At 44.6% G+C, this 24,601-nt stretch overlaps 2 protein-coding genes across 3 annotated transcripts in view; one reads left to right on the top strand and one right to left on the bottom strand.

The window, feature by feature from the left end:
* Positions 1 to 9,538: 9,538 nt before the first annotated feature.
* On the top strand, positions 9,539 to 13,323 carry LOC129185114 (C-reactive protein-like). The gene is made up of 4 exons (XM_054781812.1): positions 9,539 to 9,616; positions 9,776 to 9,833; positions 12,562 to 12,664; positions 12,738 to 13,323. The coding sequence occupies exons 2-4, from the start codon at positions 9,776 to 9,778 to the stop codon at positions 13,243 to 13,245; spliced, it is 669 nt and encodes a 222-aa protein (XP_054637787.1). The 5' UTR covers positions 9,539 to 9,616; the 3' UTR covers positions 13,246 to 13,323.
* A 3,076-nt stretch (positions 13,324 to 16,399) lies between these two features.
* Positions 16,400 to 24,601, bottom strand: part of LOC129185100 (phosphatidylinositol 4-phosphate 5-kinase type-1 alpha-like) — a 30,248-nt gene continuing 22,046 nt past the window's right edge. For both annotated transcript variants that reach the window (XM_054781793.1, XM_054781794.1), the window contains one exon: positions 16,400 to 23,370. In XM_054781793.1, coding sequence (XP_054637768.1) covers positions 23,368 to 23,370 — 3 coding nt within the window. In that variant the 3' untranslated portion in view covers positions 16,400 to 23,367. The remainder of the gene's footprint in view (positions 23,371 to 24,601) is intronic.

Below are 24,601 nucleotides of genomic sequence, written 5' to 3'. Positions count from 1 at the left end.
CCCAATTTTAATTGCATCGTTAGCTATCATCCACATACACCCCTATCATATACATGCACACAGATACATCCCTCAGGGACACAGAGACCAGCTCTTCAGAGCTGTCCTCTTTTATTTATTTATATTTTTAATTGCATAATAGACACAGTCACACCTTATCACATCCACGGGTGGACCAGGCTGGATTGGGGTATGGCCGTCACGGCGCAGTGGCTCGCCCGGGGTGGCCTGGCTTGTGGGATGCTTTTGTCTGGTTCGCCTGCCCTTCCCTGGGGTGGCCCGTTGGAGCCTGTTGATGCTGGGGCTTGCGCTGGGGTGGCGGCTTGCGGTGCCTCCCTTGGACTGACCTGGGCTGTGGGCACCTCTGCGCTCTTGGGGTGGATTCAGCAGTCTCCGGGGGGCGGTGCCGGTACTATGGATGACCCGCATGCCACTGTGGTGGCTTGTGGTTGCTGCGCTGTTGTGGCTGCTGGGGCGCCGGGCTGTCTGGTGGGGTGGGGCTTGGTCCTGCTCACGAGGACCGTGGGCCTGGGTGAGGGGCGGGGCTGGGGGGGGGGGGGGGGGGGGGGGGGGGTTATGGGGGGGGGGGGGGGGGGGGGGCTGTGCCCCGGGGGGATAGAGCTCTGCTGGGCGCTTGGGCGTTTCAGGTTGGGATTGCCTCTCTGCGGCCCCTTGCTGGTCTTCCCGGGAGGGAGGGCTCTCTGGGCTGGCTCTTGGGGGGGCTGAGCTTTGTGCTGCCTGCCCTTGTACTTCACCACATTACTCACTGAGTTAACCAGGGTGTTATTATGTTGTTTTATAACAGCGACGTTGATGTCAGCGATATGATTATAGTTTTTACAATGATGTGCATTACAGTTATTGTCATTGTGATCACCATCATGGATAATCACTTCATTACTACAATTATGTGTGACTGTTTCAATGCAGTATTGTCATTGTGGTTGTTGATATTATTTTGTCCTTTCTGTCATGGTCTTTATAGTCATTACATTTGCTGATGTAGTCCTGTTTGTTTCTGTTGTTCTGTTATTGTTGTCATAATTGTTGTTGCTGCTGTCCTTGTGTCCATCTTTTTTTTTGACCCCTCTTGTCCCCCCCGTTTTCTTTTCTCTTCTTCTCTGACAAGTCCGGCCGCTCCAAATTTGCATAATAACAAAACATCCAAGTCAAATAAATTCTGTATAACAGTGGAAGTGTATCCCACACTTTTCCCTGGCAGAGTAAATCTGTTGAGCACTTGAGGGCATTTAGATCTCCAATTCTATCTGCCTTAAAGGCTGGACAGGACAGGTGAAAAAAAAAAAAGAATACGTGTGACACACAGTGTGCACCATGTGGCCATACAAATATGGTGTAAACATCTATGCACAACACACATGAACACAACACACATCAGAAGAGGGGGCTGGTATTTATTTATGCATGGACAGGGGTACCACTAGTAGTTCTGGGCAGCTCTTACCACCACCTCTCAATTACCCTTGTAATTTCACTTATAAACTCATCTTACACATTAGTCGTATCCTACTGGTTATACCAAAACACTTAGTTTTGAAAAAAATGTTTTTCGTAATTTTGGGGAATTTTTTTTTTTATTGGGAATATCATTGAATAATTTCACTTGTGTGAAGTGTAGTGCCACAAAAACCACCTCACACATTAATGACCTCCTCCTGGTTATACTACAACACTTAGTTGTGGAAAAGGGGCTTTTACATAATTTGGGGGGATTTTTATTGGGAATATTGTTGAATAATTTCACCTATAAAAGGTGTTGCACTGCTATATTCAATTCAACCACTAGATGTTTCCTCTGCCAATATTTTGTGCCACCAAACTAACCTTACACATTAATGACATCCTCCTGGTTATACTACTATTAGTTTGGGAAAAGGTGCTTTTATATTTCATTTTTAAATGATTGAATTATATTACCAATACAGCCTCCGCAAAAGTATGTAACAGCACCTTTTACCAAACAAAGTGTTGTAGTATAACCAGCAGGAGACATCTAGTGGTTGAATTGAATAAGACTTCTACAGGTGAAATGATTCAAGATTGAATATTCCCTATAAAAATTACCCAAAATGATGTAAAAGCACTTTTACCCAAACTAGGTGTGTCGTATAACCAGGAGGAAGTCACTGATGTGTGAGGTGATTTTTGTGGCACTACACGTCACAGAATTGAAATTATTGAATGCCAATCCCAATAAAAATTCCCCCAAAATGATGTAAAAGCACCTTTCTCCAAAATAATTGCTGTTGCTGCTATAACCAGCAGGATGCAATTAATGTGTGAGGTGAGTTTGGTGGCACTACACTTCACAGAAGTGAAATGATCAAATGATTGTTTTGTGGTGCCAGGAAGAAGGAGTCGCAGGCGGAGTTATTGGAACAGCAACTGGGAACATTTATTTCCCTGCTCCTCTCGAGCTTACAACCTGACAGAGCAAAATGCACATGTCTCTCAACTGGAAAAACAAGGGTCCCTCAACCATAAGGGCCCAGGTGAAACTGCAACTCACATAAAGTTCCGATGGGTGAATTATGTCCAACATGCGCCACACAAGCCACCCCAGAATTCACCCATACACAAAATCAGCATAGGTAGGAGGTACTACCACCCGACCCCGACGCGTACGCCGTGGGGAGGCGGCAGGTGCGGGAGGTCGGGGGGAAGAGACCCGTGGCGGCCCCAAGGCAGAGGGCGAGGGAACCGACGAATCCGTTAACTCCTCCCGTCGCCGACCAGGGAGACGACCCCGGCGGGGAGGTACTGCAACCTCGGACGGCAGAAAAGGGTCCAAACACGCAGGTTGAACTCTGTCCAGTGAGACAGTTTCCCTCCGGCCCCCAATGTCCAACACCAAACATTTGTCCCTGTGCTCCAGAATCCTATACGGGCCGTCGTAAGGTGGCTGCAAGGGACCGCGATGCACATCGTGCCGGAGAAAAACGAATTTCGCGGAACGCAAGGAAGCCGGAACGCGCACATCGGGCACGCAGTGCCGCGAGGTCGGGACCGGGGCAAACCTGCCGGCGAACTCCAACAGGTCGGCCCTCTGATTCACGGCCGACCATGGAACGGTCGCTTCCGACACAAAATCTGCGGGGACACACAACACCTGGCCGTAAACCAACTCTGCGGAAGACGCCCGCAGATCTTCCTTGGGTGCGCACCTGAGACCTAGCAGCACCCATGGAAGCCGATCTACCCAGTCCCCGTCACATAAAGACGTACAAAGTGAAGCTTTCATGGAGCGGTGAAAACGTTCGCACAGCCCATTTGCCTGCGGGTGATAAGCGGTGGTGCGGTGCAGTTTAACTCCCAAGCTGCCGGCAACAGCGCCCCAAAGCTCGGACGTAAACTGCACGCCTCTGTCTGACGAAAGGTCAGAAGGTGTTTCAAAACGCGCCACCCACATACCAATAAACGCCCGCGCTACGTCCGCCGTGGACGTGGACGACAGTGGAACGGCCTCAGGCCAACGTGTGGTCCTATCAACCATGGTGAGCAGATGCGTGAACCCCTGTGACTCGGGCAGCGGCCCAACCAAGTCAATATCGACATGGTCGAAACGGCGCTCAGGTACCTGAAAGGTTTCGAGGGGCATCTTGATGTGGCACCGCACCTTGGCTCGTTGGTAAGCAACGCAGGAATCGGACCACGCTAGCACGTCCTTCTGGAGACCACGCCACACGAACTTTTGGGACACCAGTCTTGCGGACGGTTTACGACCCGGGTGGGAAAGGCCATGTACCGCATCGAACACCTTGCGCCGCCAGCGTGCAGGGACTAAAGGGCAAGCAACACCGGAAGAAACGTCGCACCATAAAACGGCACCCGAGTCGCCAACTGGAACGCGCTGCACGTGTAGGCCAGAGGTTGCAGAACGGAGAGCAAGCACGCTGTCGTCATGCTCTTGATCCCTTGCCATGGCGGCATAGTCCAAACCAAGCTGGACCGTGCTAGCGAGCGCCCTGGACAGACAGTCAGCCACTACGTTGGCCTTCTCCGAGACGTGTCTGATGTCGGTGGTAAACTCCGAAATATACGAAAGTTGTCGCTGTTGCCGCGCAGACCACGGTTCTGCCGTGCGCGACATCGAGAACAAGAGAGGTTTGTGATCCGTGTACGCGGTGAAGTCACGGCCCTCCAAAAGAAAACGGAAATGACGCACCGCTAACCAAAGGGCCAATAACTCTCTATCGAAAGCGCTATACTTGCGCTCACGAGGCGCCAATTGGCGACTAAAAAAGGCAAGTGGCTGCCAGGCGCCATCAACCCACTGCTCGAGGACCGCCCCCACTGCGTAATCAGACGCATCGGCAGTGAGGGCCACGGGTACATCGGGCCGAGGATGTGCCAGCAACGCTGCCTGTCCGAGTGCAGCTTTGGTAGCCTCGAACGCCGCCAACCTGTCTGCCGACCATTCAATGACCTGGCTAGGAGACGTACCTCTGAGCGCGTCGTACAGCGGGCGCATGACGTGCGCGGCGTGACGCATGAAACGGTGGTAGTAAGCCACCATCCCCAAAAATTCCCTGAGTCCCCGCGCCAACCGTGGACGTGCGAAACCGGTGACGGCCTCTACTTTGGAGGGGAGCGGAACCACGCCGTCTTTGTCCACGAGATGGCCGAGGAATTGTACTGACTCGACCCCAAAAACGCACTTTGCAGGGTTCACGATAAGACCATGGGCGTTCAGTCTCTCAAACAAGTCCCTCAGATGCTGTAAGTGTTCCTGAACGTCCTCGCTGGCAACAAGAATGTCGTCCAGGTAGACGAACATGGACGGCATGTCCCATAGAACTGAGTCCATTAACCGCTGGAAAGACTGCGCAGCGTTTTTCAACCCGAACAGCATCCTCAAAAACTCAAAAAGCCCGAACGGCGTAATGACGGCTGTTTTGGGAACATCGGTGGGGTGAACAGGCACTTGATGATAGCCGCGCACCAGGTCGATCTTGGAGAACACGACGCAACCGACGAGGAAAAGTCTTGCACGTGAGGCACAGGGTATCGGTCGGGCGTGGTGACGTCGTTAAGACGACGATAATCCCCGCACGGTCTCCACCCTCCGTCATGCTTGGGCACAATGTGTAGCGGAGACGACCAGGGGCTGCTGGAGCGTCTAACAATCCCCAGCCGCTCCATGTTCTCGAATTCGGCCCGAGCCACAGACAGTTTAGCCGGATCGAGGCGACGCACGCGGGCATGCACTGATGCGCCAGATGTGAAAATGCGGTGAACGACATCGTGTTTAGCGGAGACGGCAGAGAAGGTAGGGCGGGTGAGGTCTGGGTACTCACGTAACAACCGGCAAAACACATTGTCCTCCGCGAGCGAGTTGGAAAGGCAAATAAGTCCGGCCGCACCCCAGACCCCGGGAATGGAAAAGAATGTCCGAGCGTCCACCAAGCATCCATTAACAACGTCCACCAGCACCAAGGAGGGGAAAGGCGACGTCCGCGACGACAAACTCCCACACGAACCGCTGACTGCCAAAACGCAAATCCAAAGTCTTTAGTCCATACGTTTGTATAGGCGTATCATCCGCTGAACGGAGTACTGGACCGGGTGAAGCATCAGCCTCCTCCCCAGGCGCTGCCGGTATCACGCTCCTCTGCACGCCGGTGTCGTATAGAAACTTGCGAGCGGAGAGAGAGTCCACCACAAAAAGCAGCTGGTTGGGAGTGCCCGCCACCCCGGCCACTACAGGGGGTGGGCACCGGCATTTCCCGCCACTGAGTATGTGCATGGCGGCCGGCAGGCCCTCGCCTTGGCCCCAAAGCGGGCATGGTAAAAACACCAGCCTTCTCGATGGTCGTGCTCCCGTCGGCTCCCCCGCTGGTCGGCTGATGCGCGCATCTTGCGCGCTGGGGCCAGGTACTTGCACCGGCGCCACTTGCTCGTGCGCCGTATGAGGGGTCGCAGTAAAATAGGCTTCTGCCTCCTCTGCGAGAGCGCGCGGGTCCAAGACATCGGAGTTGCCGAGGGCGGTGCGCACTTGCACGGGGAGTTGTCACAGGAACAGTTCCCTGAAAAGCGAACCCGGCTCCTCGTCGCCCAAGAGGTTCAGCATATGGTCCATTAGTTGAGTCGGTGAGCGTCCGCCAAGGCCGCTAATGTCCAGTAGCCGACGAGCCCGCTCACGCCGGGACAGGCTGTGCACCCTGAGTAGGTGCTCCTTCAGCGCGCCGAATTTATCCCGGGCCGGCGGCGAGGTGATGGTGAGGTCCCCACCTGGGACGCCGTCCTGCTGTTTAGCGCCGTAACGACATGCCAGAACTTCTTCTCGTCGTCTTCAATGCCGCGAAGACCGAACTGCGCTTCGGCCTGCGCAAACCACGCTTCAGGTGCCGACTCCCAGTACTCTGGCAACTTAAGTGTGGCGTTGTCCGCCATTGTGTTCACCGTGGTCCCGGAGACTACAGGTCCACTGTCGAGGTCACCAATGTGGTGCCAGGAAGAAAGAGTCGCAGGCGGAGTTATTGGAACAGCAACTGGGAACATTTATTTCCCTGCTTCTCTCGAGCTTACAACCTGACAGAGCAAAATGCACATGTTTCTCAACTGGAAAAACAAGGGTCCCTCAACCATAAGGGCCCAGATGAAACTGCAACTCACATAAAGTTCCGATGGGTGAATTATGTCCAACATGCGCCACAGTTTATTGTTTCTTTTCAGTATAGACATTTGTTGACGATCCCTGCGGTCTTGTCTCCCTGCCAGTTGCTCATAGAGATCAATTTCAAGGAAAACTGCACTTTTTCTGGAATGTTGCCTCTCATCCATATGTGAGACATGAACACATACTACATGTTTTTCTCTTTTCTATGCATTCTGAACATATTAAAACAGATTAAAAAAAAAACACAGCTAAGAATGCATGTAATGGGAATCACCTATTATAAAAGCTTCTGAAAAAATGTACATATAATGTGACGTGCATATTATCCCAAACTACAGTGACATTGTTATTACAGTATTTGAAGGGAAACAGCAGGTGGCAAAGAATGGTGCTACAAAGTGTGACAACCATTGATTTAGATCAAACGTTTGCATACTGACAAACAAAAGGATGCAGGTGCCAGTTCCATCATCAACGGTTTATAAAGCAACTAATGTAGATATGCTAAGACGTTATATGTACAGTATAATAAAAAAAAACAGCCAGCATTACAGTTTTGCCTTGCTTTTTTTCAATTTTTGCTGTTTTTTAAATTCACCAAATACTGTAACTGTCTGGTTTTTTTTGTGTAATATTATGACTTTATTCACATAATATTTATTTGAATTATTACGAGTTATTCTTGTATTATAACTTTTGCACAAACATTCTTACTTTCTCAATATTATGACTTTGTTCTCCTAACATTTTGCCTTAGCAATTGCACAATGAATGACCAGCAATGAATGTAGTTTCACATAGAATGCAATGTTTTTAAAGCAGCACTTTAGTACTATCGCTTGAGAGTTCAAGATTTGAGACATGATTGTTCGACAGCAACCGTTTTCCTCGTTTAACCTGTGTATTACTCCATAAAACAAACAGAAAAGTGCACAAAGTCACCATGCTCAAAGTCCTCGGTCTGCATGTGTTATTTACAAATACTTTTTAAAAAGCAAGTCAAAGTCCATCCATCCATCGTCTTCCGCTGATCCGAGGTCAACAGCCTAAGCAGGGAAGCCCAGACTTCCCTCTCCCCAGCAACTTTGTCCATCTCTTCCTGGTGGATCCTGAGACGTTCCCAGGCCAGCTAAGAGACGTAGTCTCTCCAAAGCATCCTGGGTCTTCCCCAAGGCCTCCTACCGGTCGGACGTGTCCTGAACACCTCCCCAGGGAGGCGCCGAGGGGCATCCTAACCGCAGATGCCCGAGCCAACTCATCTGGCTCCTCTCAATGCGGAGGAGCAGCGGTTCTACTCCAGGTTTCTCCCGGATGACAGTGCTTCTCACCTTATCTCTAAGGGAGAGCCCAGCCAGCCAACAGAGAAAAGTAATTTCAGCTGCTTGTACCTGCGATCTTGTCCTTTTGGTCACTACCCAAAGCTCATGACCATAGGTGAGGGTAGGAACACTGATTGACCGGTAAATTGAAAGCTTTGCTTTTGGCTCAGCTCCCTCTTCACCACAACAGACCGATGCAAAGTTTGCATCTGTAGACGCAGCACCAATCCACCTGTCTATCTTGCGTTCCATCATTCCCTCAATTGTGAACAAGACCCCGAGGTACTTAAACTCCTCCACTTGGGGCAGGATCTCATCCCCGACCCGGAGATGGCACTCCTTCCTTTTCCAAGTGAGAACCATGGACTCGGCCTTGGAGGTGCTGATTCTCATCCCAGCCGCTTCACACTCGGCTGCGAACCGATCCAGTGAGAGTTGAAGTTCACGGCTCGATGAAGCCAGCAGGACCACATCATCTCCAAAAAGCAGAAACCCAATCCTGCAGCCACCAAACTGGAACCCCTCAGTGCCCTGGCTGCGCCTAAAAATTCTGTCCATAAAAGTAATGAACAGAATTGGTGACAAAGGGCAGCCCCGGTGGAGTCCAAACCTCACAGGAAACAGGCCGAACTTATTGATGGAAATGTGAACCAAACTCTGACACCGGTCATACATCCCACGATAGTTGGAACACCCTGGGGACCACCACCCCGGTCAATCCAGAGGCACCGACCCCGATGTCCATGCGATGCTGCAGAGTCGTGTCAACCAAGACACGACAACAGAATCCAGGACCTTAAGGAACTCCGGGAAGATCTCATCCACCCCCGGGGCCCTGCCAAAGAAGAGTTTTTGACCACTTGGGCAACCTCAGCCCAACCTCAGCACTGCTTCCTCACTGGAAGACGTGTCGGTGGGATTGAGGAGGTCTTCGCAGTATTCCTTCCACTGGTCCACAACATCTTGAGTCAAGGTTAGCAGCACACCATCACCACCACACACGGTGTTGACTGTGCACTGTTTCCCCCTCCTGAGGCGGCTGATGGTGGTCCACAATCTCTTCAAAGCCGTCCGGAAGTCGTTCTCCATGGCTTCTCGGAACTCCTCCCATGTCCGTTTTTTTTTGCCTCAGCGACCGCCAGAGCCATTGACCGCTTGTCCTTCAAGGCACCTGTCAGATGCCTCCGGAGTCCTCTTTCTTCAGCTTGACGGCATCCCTCACCATTGGTGTCCACCAACGAGCTCTGGGATTACCGCCACGACAGGCAGCGACCACTTTACGGCCACAGCTCAGCTCAAAGTCCATTTATTTATTTCTCTCCTCAACCCTACATATAAAGCTATCTGAGGATGTCCAGTGGGATACGTGGTGATCGTCTACAACGGTACATTTGTGTAGTTATCTTTGCAAAAGGCAGCATTGTTGCAACAGTGTTGAATCTCATTAGATGAGCACATGCTTACCAGATGTTGTGCTCTACATTATGTTGCACAATTAAAATAAACTTTTCATCGACTCCAACCCCACCCCCGACCCCCCATGTTTACTGAAGAGTCCAAAAACCTCCATGAATGATGATGCAAGTGAACAAATAGCATTTAAAGACAGATAACAGGCAAGTCCTCCCTTCCATCAAGCCTGCACAGTCAAGACAAGGTAAGACATTGCACACGTTTTTGGGGTGCTGCTTTTCTGCTTGATATCATACATAAAGCAGAGCAGGATGAATGCTTTTCTATGTCATTATATCATATATCATACAGTACAATTCACCTTTGGTGTAGTCTTGCTATGCTGACTTCCTTTCTATTTCAGATGGAGAAACTCTTCCTTGTGGTGGTGATGCTTGCATCATGTTGTGCAGCACCCACAGGTAGCACCCATTTCATTTTCAACAGAGGATGATTTTCGACATGACCTAACCTTGCTTTCAGCAGACTATTGCACGTTTTTACCACATGCTTTTGGAGAACAGCATTTAGTCGAGTTTAGGAATGGCCGCATGTCCTGAACATAACTTGTTGAGCATGTCCGAAACAAATAAACTCTAATCCTAACTAGGAGCTCAGACTACAGTAAATCCAATAGAAAAGATGACCTGAAGGGGAGTCTGTGCACAGGCGACGCCCCCACAATCTGTCACATTTTGTAAGGAAGAGTGTGCAAGCATTGAAAAGAGTTGTAGTTAAAGTATCCGTGCAGTGTAAGTACTCTTATTCCCCTGCAGACAGCGCCATCTTTCTATACCTTTAATAAATGGAATATTTCAGATTTAGAGCACAGAAAACCCGTTTATGACTTTCTAAATACGGTTTTTAACATTGTTAGAGCCCTGTCGACATGGAATAACACCCCTATAGTCATGTTTACGCTCCTATTATTCTTTGTTCACACCACATTACTCACCTCTTATGCTTCAGGGACCTGAAGACGGCCACTTAGCAAGCTAACTTTTATTTTTTTTGTGTGTTTGTCTTTTTCTTCTGCAATTGAGCAACTGGACCCAAGCAATTTCCCTTGTGGATCAATAAAGTCTGTCTCAGTCCACGTCTAAGAAGTTAACCTTAAATTTATTTATTCTGAACTTGAGAACTCCACAACAATGGCTCTTATGGCATTAACGGAAGAAATATCTACTGCAATAGAAAAGAAACAGTTTTTGTATGTATTTTTGTTGACCTTAAAAAGGCTTTTGATACCATTGATGATGCCATAAAAACTGAGCAAATATGGTATCAGAGGAGTTGCACTTGAATGGGTTTCAAGGAAAATAGGAAGCAGTTTGTGCAGATAGATGAGGTAAAATCTGAATTGAATAATATTTGGTGTGGAGTACCTCAAGGGTCGGTCCTCGGCCCAAAATTGTTTATTTTGTACGTTAATGATTTTGTTTGTGCATCAAAACTGCTCAAATTTATTTTGTTTGCGGATGATACTACTTTATTTTATTGTGGGGAAGACCTTACGAAGGTGTTGGATGTGGTAAAACAAGAATAAAAAAAATAAAAGTGTGGTTTGATGTAAACAAATTATCGGTAAATGTGGAAAAAACAAACTTCATGTTATTCAGTAACAGAGGGATAGACTCTGGTGCTTCGGTTAATATAGATGGTATTTTAATTAATAGAGTAAGAGAAACCAAGTTTTTGGGTGTAATTTTGGATGAGAGGTTGTGTTGGAAATCACATATACAGTACACAAAGGTAAAAATATGCAAAACATACACTTGGTCAATATTTATTTTGCAAAAAAGAGCAATAAGAATAATCAGTAGAAAACAATACAGAGACCCAACAAATCCACTATTTCTTCAGTTAAAACTATTGAAATTTCATGAATTAGTAGAATATAATATATTGCAAATTATGCTGAAAACTTTGCCAATTAATATTCAGAAAAGATTTGAAAGAAGAGAAAGTAAGTATTCGTTAAAAGGTACAGTGATTTAAAAAAAAAAAAAATTCAGGACTAAAATGATGGAACGTTGTGTTTCTATAAAAGGAGTCAATTTGTGGAACAATCTAAATAAAGAAACCAAGTCTGATATCATATTCAAAAAAATGGTTAAAATGAGTCTGTTGAGGAAATATGAAATATGTTAGTTATGATCGACTGTCATGCTATGGTTATTTTTATTATGGGAAATTGGTGGCATTGGTTGAGTTGTAATTGAGGAGATGTGTAACCAGCTGTGTGGCTTGCTGCTATATGGATATTTTTTTGGCTGATATTGTTGTTTTTAAATATGACCTTGTTTGTGATTGAAAAAAGGGGCAGAGATAATAAGACTTGTCTTCTTTCTGTTCCCTTAAATTTTGGTTTGAAGAGTGTTTGTTTTAATGTCATATTGTTTTAATACGGTTTGTTTGTTTCTTTTCTTCTTTCTTGAATGAAATAAATGTTTCAAAAAAAAAAAAGCCAAAAAATTACCACTTCCACAAGGGAAATGGAAGGAGAACTTTTTTCACTCAATCATGTTGGACAGTCCATGGCTGACTTCATGACTTCATGCAGTGTTGTTTTGTGTCATTACTGCCACCTAGTGACCAGAATACTACATATCACGTGTATTTCAATATGTCAATATGTTTTCTCCTTTTTATTGCAATTTGGGGTTTTTTTTGGTCTTTGACTTGGAATATTTTCTTCCATAAACAGGTCTCGATAAAGAGGGATTGTGTTATATTCAGGTGCATTTTATATTTGGGTCAAATACCTATAAAACGGCACTAGGTGGCGTCGCTCTGCTCTTCTGTTCCCCTTTCCATTACTGTTTGTCAGACAGAAACAATAAAGCAAGGATGTCCAAACACAATCAAAGGATTTGGGAGGCATTTTGATATTTGACATTTGTTAAAGCGGCTGAAAGTAAACCGGACCCAAAAGTGTGTTGCGGGTCTTTGAAAATAATGCATTTACCCAATGTCTGTGAACGCACCTCACGTTCTTGTCTGCTTGAGTGGGAGAGGCCGGACATCGAGTGGAGACTTAATTAACGCGCAAAATTTGTTTTTGTTGTTTACTTGTATTTTTAGAATGTGCCTTGGACAGCAAAACAAAAAACAGCTGCTTGAACTGTCTGTGTTTGTTGTTGTGTGCAGATCTTTCAGACAAAGTGTTTGTCTTCCCCAAGGAGACAAACAAAGATCATGTGAAACTGTTGACATCTAAGACGTCGTTCGATGCCGTGACGGTCTGTCTCAGGTAAACGAGGTGATCAGCAGCCTTTGCTTCATTTTCACCAGTTTGGGTCCTCACCCCTGGTGTGTCTGATCAGGTTCTTCACAGACCTCACCAGGAACTACGGGCTCTTCTCTTTGGCGACGGTGGCACACAGCAACGATTTTGTGCTCTTCAAGATAAACACAGACGATGTCATCAGGATGCACGCTCGGGACGGCGGCACGGACTTCCTGTCTCTGTCGTTCCCCCCCAACTCCTGGCACTCCATGTGCGCCACCTGGAATTCCCAGAACGGTGTGGCACAGTTGTGGGTGGACGGCAAGCAGACCATCAAGAGGTTCATCCACTCGGGGCAGCCCATCAGTGGTAAACCCATCACCATTCTGGGCCAAGAGCAGGACACCTATGGCGGAGGCTTCGACGCCGGGCAGTCGTTCATTGGGATGATCTCCCGGCTTCACATGTGGGACTACGTCCTCTCCGCCGCTGAGATCCAACGCTACGTGGAGGACGCAAACTTCAGCCCAGGCAACGTCTTCAACTGGAGGGCTCTTGACTATGAAATCGTCGGGAATGTTTTGGTGGAAGAAGAGATCCTGTAGCAGCGTGACGTAATCACTACACGGTGTGGGAAGTGGGCTGCAGCAGATTGACAAAAATAAAGAAAAACACTTGTCAAACCTGCCCCAACCTCATTTTCTTAAAAAATGCAACTTCAACCTTTGTGTCTCATATTATGACTAATATGAGTCGGCCTGTCACGATAACAACAACAAAAAAAGACGATCATTTTTGTCAGCCTCGATAAATTGACATGTACATGTAGAGGGTTCACTCTGTGCGCTTTGGTGCTACAGTGGAATGAAAAGAGAGTGAACCCTCACCCTCACAAGGTAGCGGGGCTCCCTTGTGTCGTAGCAAGTTAGCCTCGTGAGCCAGCACACGCAAACATAAATGACCGCACAAAGCGATAGTTTGTAAGTCGAATGGCCCCATTTTGGTTTGTGTGTGTGTGTGGTTTTTATTGGAGTGTTTTTTTTCTTAACAGTCAATTTTATTTTCATTGCATTTTTTGTGTCTTTTTTTTGTTTGTTTAATTGATTTAAAAGCTCTTGAAATTCCTATTACAATGTATAATCCTCTTCAGAAATGAGTGTTTACTGCTTTTGATACGATGTAATCTCATTATTATGCCATATAATTAATGGAAAAAAACGGTCACAAAAAATGCTGTCAACAATATCGATTATCAACAATAATTTGTAGCACAATTATCTACCAACAAAATTTATCGTGACAGGCCTATGAGTCATATTATGACAAATTCTTTTCTTTAACATTTCGCTTTACACCGTGCTTCTAAAACTGCATGTGTATCACTTTATTTTTCTAATGTCTTGACTTCTTTCTCATAAAATTACCTTTTTTTTTGCATTTTTGCAGTTTAATTTTCCCAAAAGTTGCATCTTTATCCTTTGTCTCTTGTATTATACTATTATATACAACAATATTATATTTTATATGAAAAGGCATCATTTTTTTAAGATTTAACCTTTATTCAATTCAATTCAAGAGTTTTATTGTCATATGCACAGTAAAACAGGTAGTTCTGCTATGCTATTCTTGTTCTGTTCATTCTCCCAAAAAGAAAGAAAACAAGAATATGAATAAGAACATAAGAAACATAAATACCAATAAATTAAGCAACAACAGAAGAGACATTAATACAAATAAATATACAAATAAATAAATAAATAAAGTGCTATGAGTGTGTGCATGTGTTGTGTGTGGCGTGTGTGAGTGCTTCTTTGAGAAGCCTGATGGCCTGTGGGTAAAAGCTGTTTGCCAGCCTTGTGGTCCTGGACTTCAAACTCCTGTAGCGTCTGCCTGACGGTAGGCGTGTGAATAATGAGTGTTGTGGATGTGTGCTGTCCTTGATGAGGTTGTGTGTTCTGCGTAGGACTCTAGTTTTATAAATGTCTTGCAGTGAGGGGAGGGCTGCCCCAACAATGTTCTGTGAGGTCTTGATCACCCGCTGGAGTGCCTTCCTATCACGTGTTGTACAGTTACCGTACCAAACAGTGATGGAGGCTGTAAGGACACTTTCGAAGCAACTCAGGATTGTGGTGGACATGCCAAATTTCCTCAGTCTTCTCAGGAAGTACAGTCTCCTTTGGGACTTCTTCATAATTTGTTGGGTGTTGTGAGACCAGGTGAGGTCCTCGCTGATGTGTGTGCCAAGGAACTTGAAGGTTTTCACCCTCTCCACCTCAGTCTCATCAATAAACAGGGGTTTATGTGGCTCCTTTTCCCTTGTTCTTGGGTCAATGATCATCTCTTTAGTCTTATCTGTATTGAGAAGGAGATTGTTATCACGACACCAAGCTATGAGGTCCGCCACCTCTCTTCTGTATGACGTTTCAACACCACCAGTGATCAGTCCGATGACTGTAGTGTCATCCGCAAATTTAATGATGCTGGTGTTGTTCTGGGAGGCCACGCAATCGTAGGTGAAGAGCGTGTAGAGGAGCGGACTCAGCACACACCCCTGTGGGGTCCCAGTGCTCACAATTCTTGAGCTGGATGTGCGATTGTGGACTCTGACTGACTGGGGCCTGCCTGTTAGAAAGTTAAACACCCAGTTACAGAGGGAGGGAGACAGGCCAAGTGTGAGGAGCTTATTGGTGAGTTTGTGGGGGCTGACTGTATTAAAAGCAGAGCTATAGTCTATAAATAGCATTCTGACATATGTGTCCTGGCCCTGTAGGTGAGAAAGGGCTGTGTGGATGGCAGTGTTGACTGCATCATCAGTGGACCGGTTCTGGCGGTATGCAAACTGTAGAGCAGGGGTCACCAACGTGGTGCCTGCGGGCACCAGGTAGCCCCCCACGACCACATGAGGTGCCCGCAGGCCTGCTTTTCATTCAGGTTTTCAGTTAATAACGTCGAGAACACTAGAAAGAAATGTATTCTGAAACATGAAATGTGAGTTGTGGACACCAGCATTTTGTGAATGTTTTGGTACAACAAGCATATTTGATCTGTTTGGGTTGAAATAAGGTATGAAAATCATTTCTACAAAAATGAGTAGCTTGTGGCCATTTTCATTTTCTAAAAGTAGCTCTCGCAAGAAAAAACGTTGGTGACCCCTGCTGTAGAGGGTCCACAGTGGACAGGATGCTCTTTTTGATGTGGGTCATGACTATCCTTTCAAAGCACTTCATAACAATAGGAGTGAGTGCTTGCTCTACTCGGGTACTATGGTGGTGGACTTAAAGCAGGTCGGTACAGATGCTTGTGCAAGCGACAGGTTAAATATGTCAGCAAGCACATCAGCTAGCTCTGATGAGCAAACCCGAAGTGATCAGCCTGAGATGTTGTCTGGGCCTGCTGCTTGATGTCACCATGAGAGGTGAGTCCTGTGTGCTCCCCAAGCCCAGCCACACTCTCTGCTCATCAGGAGTTTGGGTGTCAAAGCGGGCGTAGAACTCGTTCAGCTCGTCTGGAAGTGTGGTTTGGCTGGACGTGGCTACGCTACTCTGCTGTCGATACTCCGTGATGTGCTGAAGCCCCGCCCACATGCGCTGAGAGTCTGAGGTGGAATAGTAGCCCTCCAGCTTCTGTCTGTACTGTCTTTTGTCCTCTCGTATGGACCTCCTCAGGTCACATCTGGCCTTTTTGTAGTCCTCAGCGGTGCCCATGAGGTGCTTTATGCTTCTATTAATTTTTTTTCTCTTAATGTTATCACTTTATTTTTTCCAATGTTTTCATTTTACTCCAGTGAAATTAATAATAAAAAAAATGTTTGCTGTTATTTTCAATTTCCTTTTTTATTTGTATTTTTCGAATGTGCCACGGGCCACACTTTGGACACCCACGATTGGGATGTTCCCGTGTGTATGAATCTCAGACACTCCTGGTAGTAAAGTGACGAGCAAGTGAGTGATGGAGCACGATGAAGATTTACAAAACGTGTTTAATTCTTTGAATGCATGAAAACATCACCACCACCACATTAACTGAAACATGGTAGGAGCGTACAGGCAGCACATATTGCATGAGAAGGCATTTCAGTGACTTCTATGTACATTATACACAGTTTTGTACACGCATCTTGTAGAAATATAGTCATTGAAGAGTACTCAGACAACCAGCAACAATTGGCTCATGTAAAACATTCATGTACAAAAAAAAAAAAAAAAAGCACAGGAGATTAACAACCCATTGTGGAGAGAATAGATTCTATTTTGTCGTTACACAATCTAAAATGTTAAAAAACAACACACAAAAAAGTTGTCTTCTTCATATATACTGTAGATAAGCGTTTCAGGAATCCTTCCGGACAGTACAAGCATACAACTTCGTCTTTTAAATAAATATACTTCTGTGTATCGGGGGTGCTGGCAGACTGTGGTTGCTATTGCATTGGCTCTTAACAAAATGTAGTGTCCAAACATTGAAGCACCAGAGGAGGATGTTTTCATGCAAGGCAGATTGGATCCAGCTATTACACCAGGACTCCCCAAACTTAGGGTGCGGACCCAAAATGGGTCTCAAGGGAGGAGCCACTTTTCTAAATTGGCTCTTGGGCTGCCAATGGCTTGGGAAACCCTGCGTTAGACGATACTGTCAGGCAAAATTCAACGCAAACACACACACACAACGGAATCTAGAAGTTTCGAACTCAACACCAACTAAATCCAACTTTTCATGGATATATATATATATTTTTACATTTTGGTTTTAACACTAAGAATATCTGGACTAGAAAAAGATGGCTCTACAAAGCTACCACAAATGAAGTCAATTATACTTAGAATTTCACAGGAATGTGCTGATCAATCTCCATACATTCCAGCGACAACGACTCACTTGATAGAAGAAAAACAGTGACTGAATATAGCTTATCGGACATAAACAAAACGGTTTAAAAAGACGTATTTAAAGGGGTCCTATCCTGCACATTACAGAGGCTTTTGAAATGATATAGGACCCAGTGAGGCACTATAGGGACTTTATTTTAATAAAATGCAGTTGTCCCTCACTACATTGCGGTCCGAACATCGCAACCTCACTCCATCGCGTTTTTTCAAAAAAAATCATTTAAGCAAATTGTACGTACGCTTGGCCTAAATTAAGCATTTTCAAGCATAGCAATGGCTAAATGAACAACTAAATGAACTAAAACACAAATTCAAGGTATAAAAAGCATTGTAATTATGAATGTAGTATTCTACATTTGCCACTAGGTGTCAGTAATTTTTAGGTGAGATAAGCACCAGACGTGGCATTTAATGCACGTTTAACAACAGGCACAATAATAAAATAAGATATTAATCACAATAACAACACGGACTACTGTTGGAGCCATAAACCACGTCAAGCTGTCCTCCCCTAAGGAACATATTTACTGTGACAAACACAAACAGGAGTTTTGTTACCGTAAGTCTTAAATGGCTTATATACTCTTATTATGTCTACTATATTGGCTAATACGAATATAAAGCCATTTAAAGCTGCCGTTACAATACATTGATGAGACAATAACCAATGCATGAAGCACACTGTCCAGAACAAAACAAGGAACTGCTAACGTGTGAGTCTATGTTACCTTATTTACGTCTAATACGTCTCATTTTCTCTGATTATATCTACTATATTGGGTAATACAAAGGTAAAGGTGACTACAGGGGTGTTACTTCATGTCTAGCGAATTCTAATAATGTTGAAAAACATATTTTAAAAGATCGTAAACAGGATTCCAACCTACTTTGCGAAAATTAACTTATCGCGGTCGGATCTTCAAACAATTATCCGCGATAGACTAGATTTGAAAACACTCTGAAAAACCGTGATAGAGCGAAGCTGCAAAATTCAAAGCGCGACGTGTCGAGGGATTACTTAATTCAGTTTATATGCATGTAAGATGCGGACATTGACTTTATTTCATTAGATGACACAACAACATGATCTTGTACTAGCGTGTGCAGGTCCGAGTCCACACTTGAAGTCGATGAGTCCATCTGATAACTTTGCAGTTTCAGAGTTCAATACTAAACCCTCGCTCATAAACACATTATAACGGGATGTGTCCACAGGGGGCTAGGTGGCTTGTTGACAGGTATGCCACAGCGTACTTAAATGCGTCATGGCTGTTAGATTGCAGTCCTGGGGGACACACTGAACGTGCAGTATGTATACATATAAGTCTGAAAAGGTACAAATGCAGGATAGGGCCCCTTAAAGCACAAGTCAAAACCTGTGTTATTACCGTTACCATAACTGGATCGAGAACATTTGCAGGACTTGAGTGCCTTTTGCAAAACTCTTCCTCCTCTCTTTGGTGCAGTAACTGGTTCAGAAAACAAACTTTGCATTGAACATGAGATTTTTTTTTTTCCCTGTTTCAGTCTACGAAGTCAAGACTCACTACTGCACCTTCCTCCCTCTCATGCGGATGAAACGACAGCAGCTGAGATGAAGTCACGTATAGCGAACGTATGTGAAACCTCTCGCTGTTGCGAGTTTTAAAAATAAAAAGCACCCCGAATGCCACCTCAATGAGCCATGCAGTGCTCTGAGCAGCAACAGCATGGAAGCAAAAGCATGTTTTATGAATAAGACTACATACAGTATAATAAAATACAAAACCACTACTTGTACACATAGTTATTATTAATAATTGGTCCAGGAGTGGATGCAGGCACCATCATTTCTGTAACCAGCAGAAATGAGCAACAACAGACAAACTCCATCAGCTGTCTGTTGCCTGAGTGCAGTGTAGATGCATTAAAGCAGTGTTTCCCAACCACCGGCCGTGACAGATCATAGAGTGTGTCGCCGTAAATTATCCAATTTCACTTCATTGGTCTGAAAATTCTTTATGTATTTACTGCAAATAATATATCTTTGCTCATCTATCTGTGCCAGCAATATACTGACTGCATAGTGACAGGCAGAACAAAGAAATGCTCTTCCACTAGATGGCAGAAGGTACATCACTAACATAAACGGTTATGTTAGTGATGTACCTTCTGCCATCTAGTGGAAGAGGTACCTCGGTTTTCCTACGTCCCAGTTTTCTACAAAAATGTCTCGGTTTTCTTAGGGTCAAACGGTGCGCCTAAAACACTAGTCGGTATGCTTCCCAAACCAAGCATCCACACATCGGTGACTGTGAAGAACAGACAGTGGTCCTTTCAGCATTGTAGGGCCCTACGATTTCCACGTTAACAAAATCCCAGATGGAATGGCGGAATTTCCAACAAAAACTAAATCTACTGTTAAACGCAAAATCTGTCATTATGTGAATGTGTGGGGGAGTATCTCCCTGGTGGAATCTCATCAAAAACACTAGCCCACCCCCCCCTTGAACGAAGCATGGTGAAACGGCGACCTGAAACGCTGGCAGAAGTTGGCCAAAAAAAAAAACCTTTGAAAGTCTTCTCTTAAGGCGCGTGAATGGAAGCTAGCCGGGGTTAGCTTACTTGAACAGAGCATGCTAGTGCGGCTGTATGAGTGTGTGTACACGTGTTGTGTTTTTCCGTTTGTTAATGCCAACGAGCGTATTATGATGCCCGCCGACGTTGTGCAAATAAGGACGAAAGGCACGTTTAATTCGTGCTCCCAGCTTCTCTTAACCGTCGACAGACAACACACTTGCAGCCTTCAAAGTAAGAGCACTGTTCGCCACATACTGTCTAATTGTGTAAACAAAATCACGGCGTCATAAAAATATCTTACATTAATAGCGCAATTGGAATTGCATTGGTGACGACCTCTTTTTTTTTTTTTTTACCATTTGTTGAGGATTTTGTTGCAATGTGTGCAGAGGATGACATCCCCTTAGAAAAGTTACACTTACATGTATTTATTATCACAAAAGCACACACTCTATGCTGGTAAAATAAGTGTAAAAGGTTCAAATTAAAACGGACAAAACGGAATTTGGGAAAAAATAAAACAGATTTGATAGGGCCCAAGAGTTGGGACTTTAGAGACAGGTCCTGGCAAGGGAATCATCTTTATTATGTGTGTGTACGGTTTATTAGAACAATGAACAACTCTGCACTGATGAGGCGTTCAAGCACACTACGTATTCACTGCGTGTTCAGTTTGTGCTTTTTTTTTTTTTTTTTTTTAATGGAGTGTGGCTGCCAGTATGCAGCAAGTGCTTTGATAAAGAAGGTGAGAAACAATATTGAATTCCATAAGTACAAAAGGTAGCGTCTGTTACAATAGGATCGTAATGTAAAGGTCATGTAAACCTTTTACACAGGTCGCAAGGGGGTGTGGTTTAACGGAGACAGATAACAGAAAGTGAGCCGGGCCCATGTGTGTAATGATGATTGTACCTCTACAATAAAGTGTACAACTTTAACTGTCCATTCTATATAGTTAAGTTTGTTACTGACTAAAGTCAAACACCCCCTACCAACAAGAGGCTTCAATAAAAGGTAAAAGTGATGGTAAATGTTCATTTATCCATTTCCGTTGTTATTTTTAAGTATTTATTGTAATGTTCTCTATGTAGTGTTCATATTTTTGGGTGTCTGGAACGGATGAATTGGATTTGCATCATTTCTTATGGGACCAATTCTGATTCTGTTTTCGTCTGACCTACTGGAACGGAATAGTGAAAAAAAACGAGGTTCCACTGTATGTACTTTTTGTGACATTTTTGTTTGGTAGTGTGCCAAAAAATATTTCTAATGTAAAATATGTGCTCAGGCTCAATAAAGGTTGGGAAACACAGCATTAAAGGACCAGTGTGGAGGATTTAGTGGCATCTTGTGGCCACTTTGCAATCAGCAGCGTGACCAAGGCGGCTGACATACGTACATTCATTCATCAGCACATGGAAACTCCTTGCAAGACTTTTAAAATGAAAATGACATGAATGTATATTCCAATATTTCAGCAATATTTCATGTCCTAATTCCTGACATTCTGATCATTTAAAACACTTAAATAAAAGTACAAAGGAGTATGAGGGCCACACTGAAAAGAACAATATGAGAATAAAGTCCAAATATTATGACAAAAGACAAAAATAGTCACAATATTTTATCAATTTGATTTAAAAAATTGAATTGAATTCCATAATATGACATGAGACACAAGAATTAAGTCCGAGGGCCTGGAAAAAAGAAAATTACAACAAATCAGAAATTTAAAAGAATAAAGTTGCAATTTTGCACAAATAAAGCTGAAGATTAGACTGTTGTAAACATGAGGACAAAGTCTTAATTTTACGAAATATTATTTTTTTGGTCATATTAGGCAAATGAAGTAATATTACAATTAAAAGTTGTTATCTTTGAAGGAAAACACAACATAGTACGTTTCTCGAGAATAAAGTCTTAATATTAGAAAAAGTCGTAATTTTGCAAGATTTAAAGTGCTCATGACACCAAAACACACGTTGATGTTATTTTATTGGTGGTCTCGGAAGATAACGCCCATGAAAAGTGGTGCTCTACTGTACACAGAATGAAACCTCTTTGTTGGCTTTGTTCACAATCACCTCTAAATATGTAATATTACTACCTGATTAATAAATGGAGTCATACCTTATTCTCATACCAGTATGACTTATTTTTCTCAGTGTGGCCTTAATAGTCCCTTGTAAGGGATTGCACTAAAATACTTTTCAAACCCTTGCAAATAATGATTTGCCGACGACGAAATGCAAATTATAGTCTGCAGTGATAAGGCATGTGTGTGTTCACTCAAACTGCTCAAACTTCAACTGAGGGGAGGGAAACGCATGAAAAGGCACAGACACGACAAGACAAAACGGTCGCAGCTGGAAATGGTTGTCAAAGCTTAATACTTCATCGGAGAGCATCTACTGGCTGCAAACAGCTCTTCCCACCATTCACGTCAATCCTTTAGCACATATGGTCAACATGCGAGGCAGAGACTTGCATCATGTTCTTCTCGGGTAATAAGACACATTCTACGAGGGAAGGCGTGTACATTCGGCAGTGGCGAGATGTAGCACCACTGTCTGCGGCACCACTACGGCCTGATTGACTTGCACAGGTGAGAGCCATCCCTCTACTGTTACCTCATTTGATTTACATTTTTTTTTAAAAACCCTCCACAATTTGAAATGTAAAATGTGATTGCAGGGTGGACAGACAGCAGCAAGTGTTGATTTGAAAACATCTAATGACCGCAGTGTGAGTGCCTGCGAGGTGAGGACAAAGGAAAAGTTGCTGTAACAGGAAGATTAAATGAACAACTATGATCCCACTCACACCTTCTTCAGTGTGCAGCGTTCCTGTCTGTGCCCACACACACAAAAAAGTGACTCATCATTATAGTAAAACGAGAAGTCCTCAATTAACCACTCATGATCCACATCCACATTATTTCAATGACATAATGAAGGAATTGGTATCCTAACTCCAATTCATATCGTTTTGGGGTTACCTATGGGACAGGTGTGTGTGTGTGTGTGTATGTGTGTGTGTGCACAGTGACAGTGTTGATGGCTGGGAAAGACTACATACACGCACACACTGACATGTGGTGGCCCATCACTGCTTTTCTTTCTCATCTCAGCCTTCACCGCTTCCTCCAGCAACCCCCTTTGAGTATAAATGGTAGTTCAGGGGGTCTGAGGTGGGTGGGAGGGCTTTCGCTGTCTTTATCCTTACTTCTGCCCACCTTGCCTCTTCCAGGCACGTCCTCTCTAGATGGCATTGTGCACTTGTTTACTGTAAAGATCAAAACAAAAATCACAATGACAAAATATGATACTGAATTTACAACAAGTGTGGCTTTGGTTACAATTCATGTACAGTGGAAACTCTAATGTCCAATGCCCATGAAGACATACAAGTCGTCATGAACATGATACCCTCTGACCCATCTAAGCCAGATGAGCTCACCCCTGTATAGAGTGTTCCCTCGTTTATCGTGGGGGATAGGGTCCCAAAATAGCCCGCATAAAGTGAAATCCGTGAAGTAGCCAACTTCATTTTTTTTAAATTTTTTACAATGATTATATACAGTATGTTTTAAGGCTTTAAAACCCCTCATCATACATTTTATACACTTTTCTCAGAGAGGCAATAACATTTTTTGACATTTCTCTCTTGTTTAAACGCTCTTACAAAAGTTCAAACCTCCCTTCGAATTTTAATGATCAACCTTGACGATCAACACAAGAAACGATTAAGTCACGCATATTTCACTCTTGTGACCGTGCCTTTTCGTCCTGGCGCCGTTCCGCTGTACTGTAGCGTTTTTGTATCCCCGTTAAACCAAAGACTCATTTACAAGCTAGCAAGCAAGCAAGCTAGCGATGACACAGGAGACATCGCAGGACGGCACGAAGGAGATTAATTGACAATGGTCTACAGCCAATCAGGACGCAGAAAACAATGAGCGGTGCAGACAGACGAGAGAGGGAAGAGATAGACACTCAACTTCCCACAATGCAATTCTTGTGGGAAGGGTCAGGCTCGGCCTGAACAGCGTCCATACGTTGTAATAAAAAAAAGCACAAAAAACCCCCGCAAATCCGTGAACGGTGATCTGCGATAGAGCGAGGGAAGTCTGTACAGCCACTAGAACCCATGTTCCCAAAGTGAGGTACGCCAATTGTGATAGGGGGTACGTAAATAAAAATGACAAACAATTAGTGCCTAACACTCACAAAGTGCGCCTGAATGCCTCTTGGCGCAAGGAGAACACAGCAGAAAGGAGCGTGAAGTTCTTCATTGCTGTGTGCATCATAAGAACAAATAAGTACGTTTGATAATGATTTTGTGCGTTAAGAGTGTTTAGTCATTTCGTTTATATTGGTGCTCCAATCCCCACACGGCGCAGCGGTGAAAACCTGTCACTGTGAGTGGGGATTCCACCAAAAATTAGCCATCGTGAGTGGACAAAAACAGTGAGGCTCAAATTCAACCCCTTCAAACGGAAGGATCCAACATCAGA

The sequence above is a fragment of the Dunckerocampus dactyliophorus genome, chromosome 7 (genome assembly GCF_027744805.1).
Source record: "Dunckerocampus dactyliophorus isolate RoL2022-P2 chromosome 7, RoL_Ddac_1.1, whole genome shotgun sequence".
Taxonomy (NCBI): Eukaryota; Metazoa; Chordata; class Actinopteri; order Syngnathiformes; family Syngnathidae; genus Dunckerocampus; species Dunckerocampus dactyliophorus.
The sequence above is the reverse complement of the archived record's forward strand: the minus strand, read 5'-3'. Positions and strand labels throughout refer to the sequence as shown.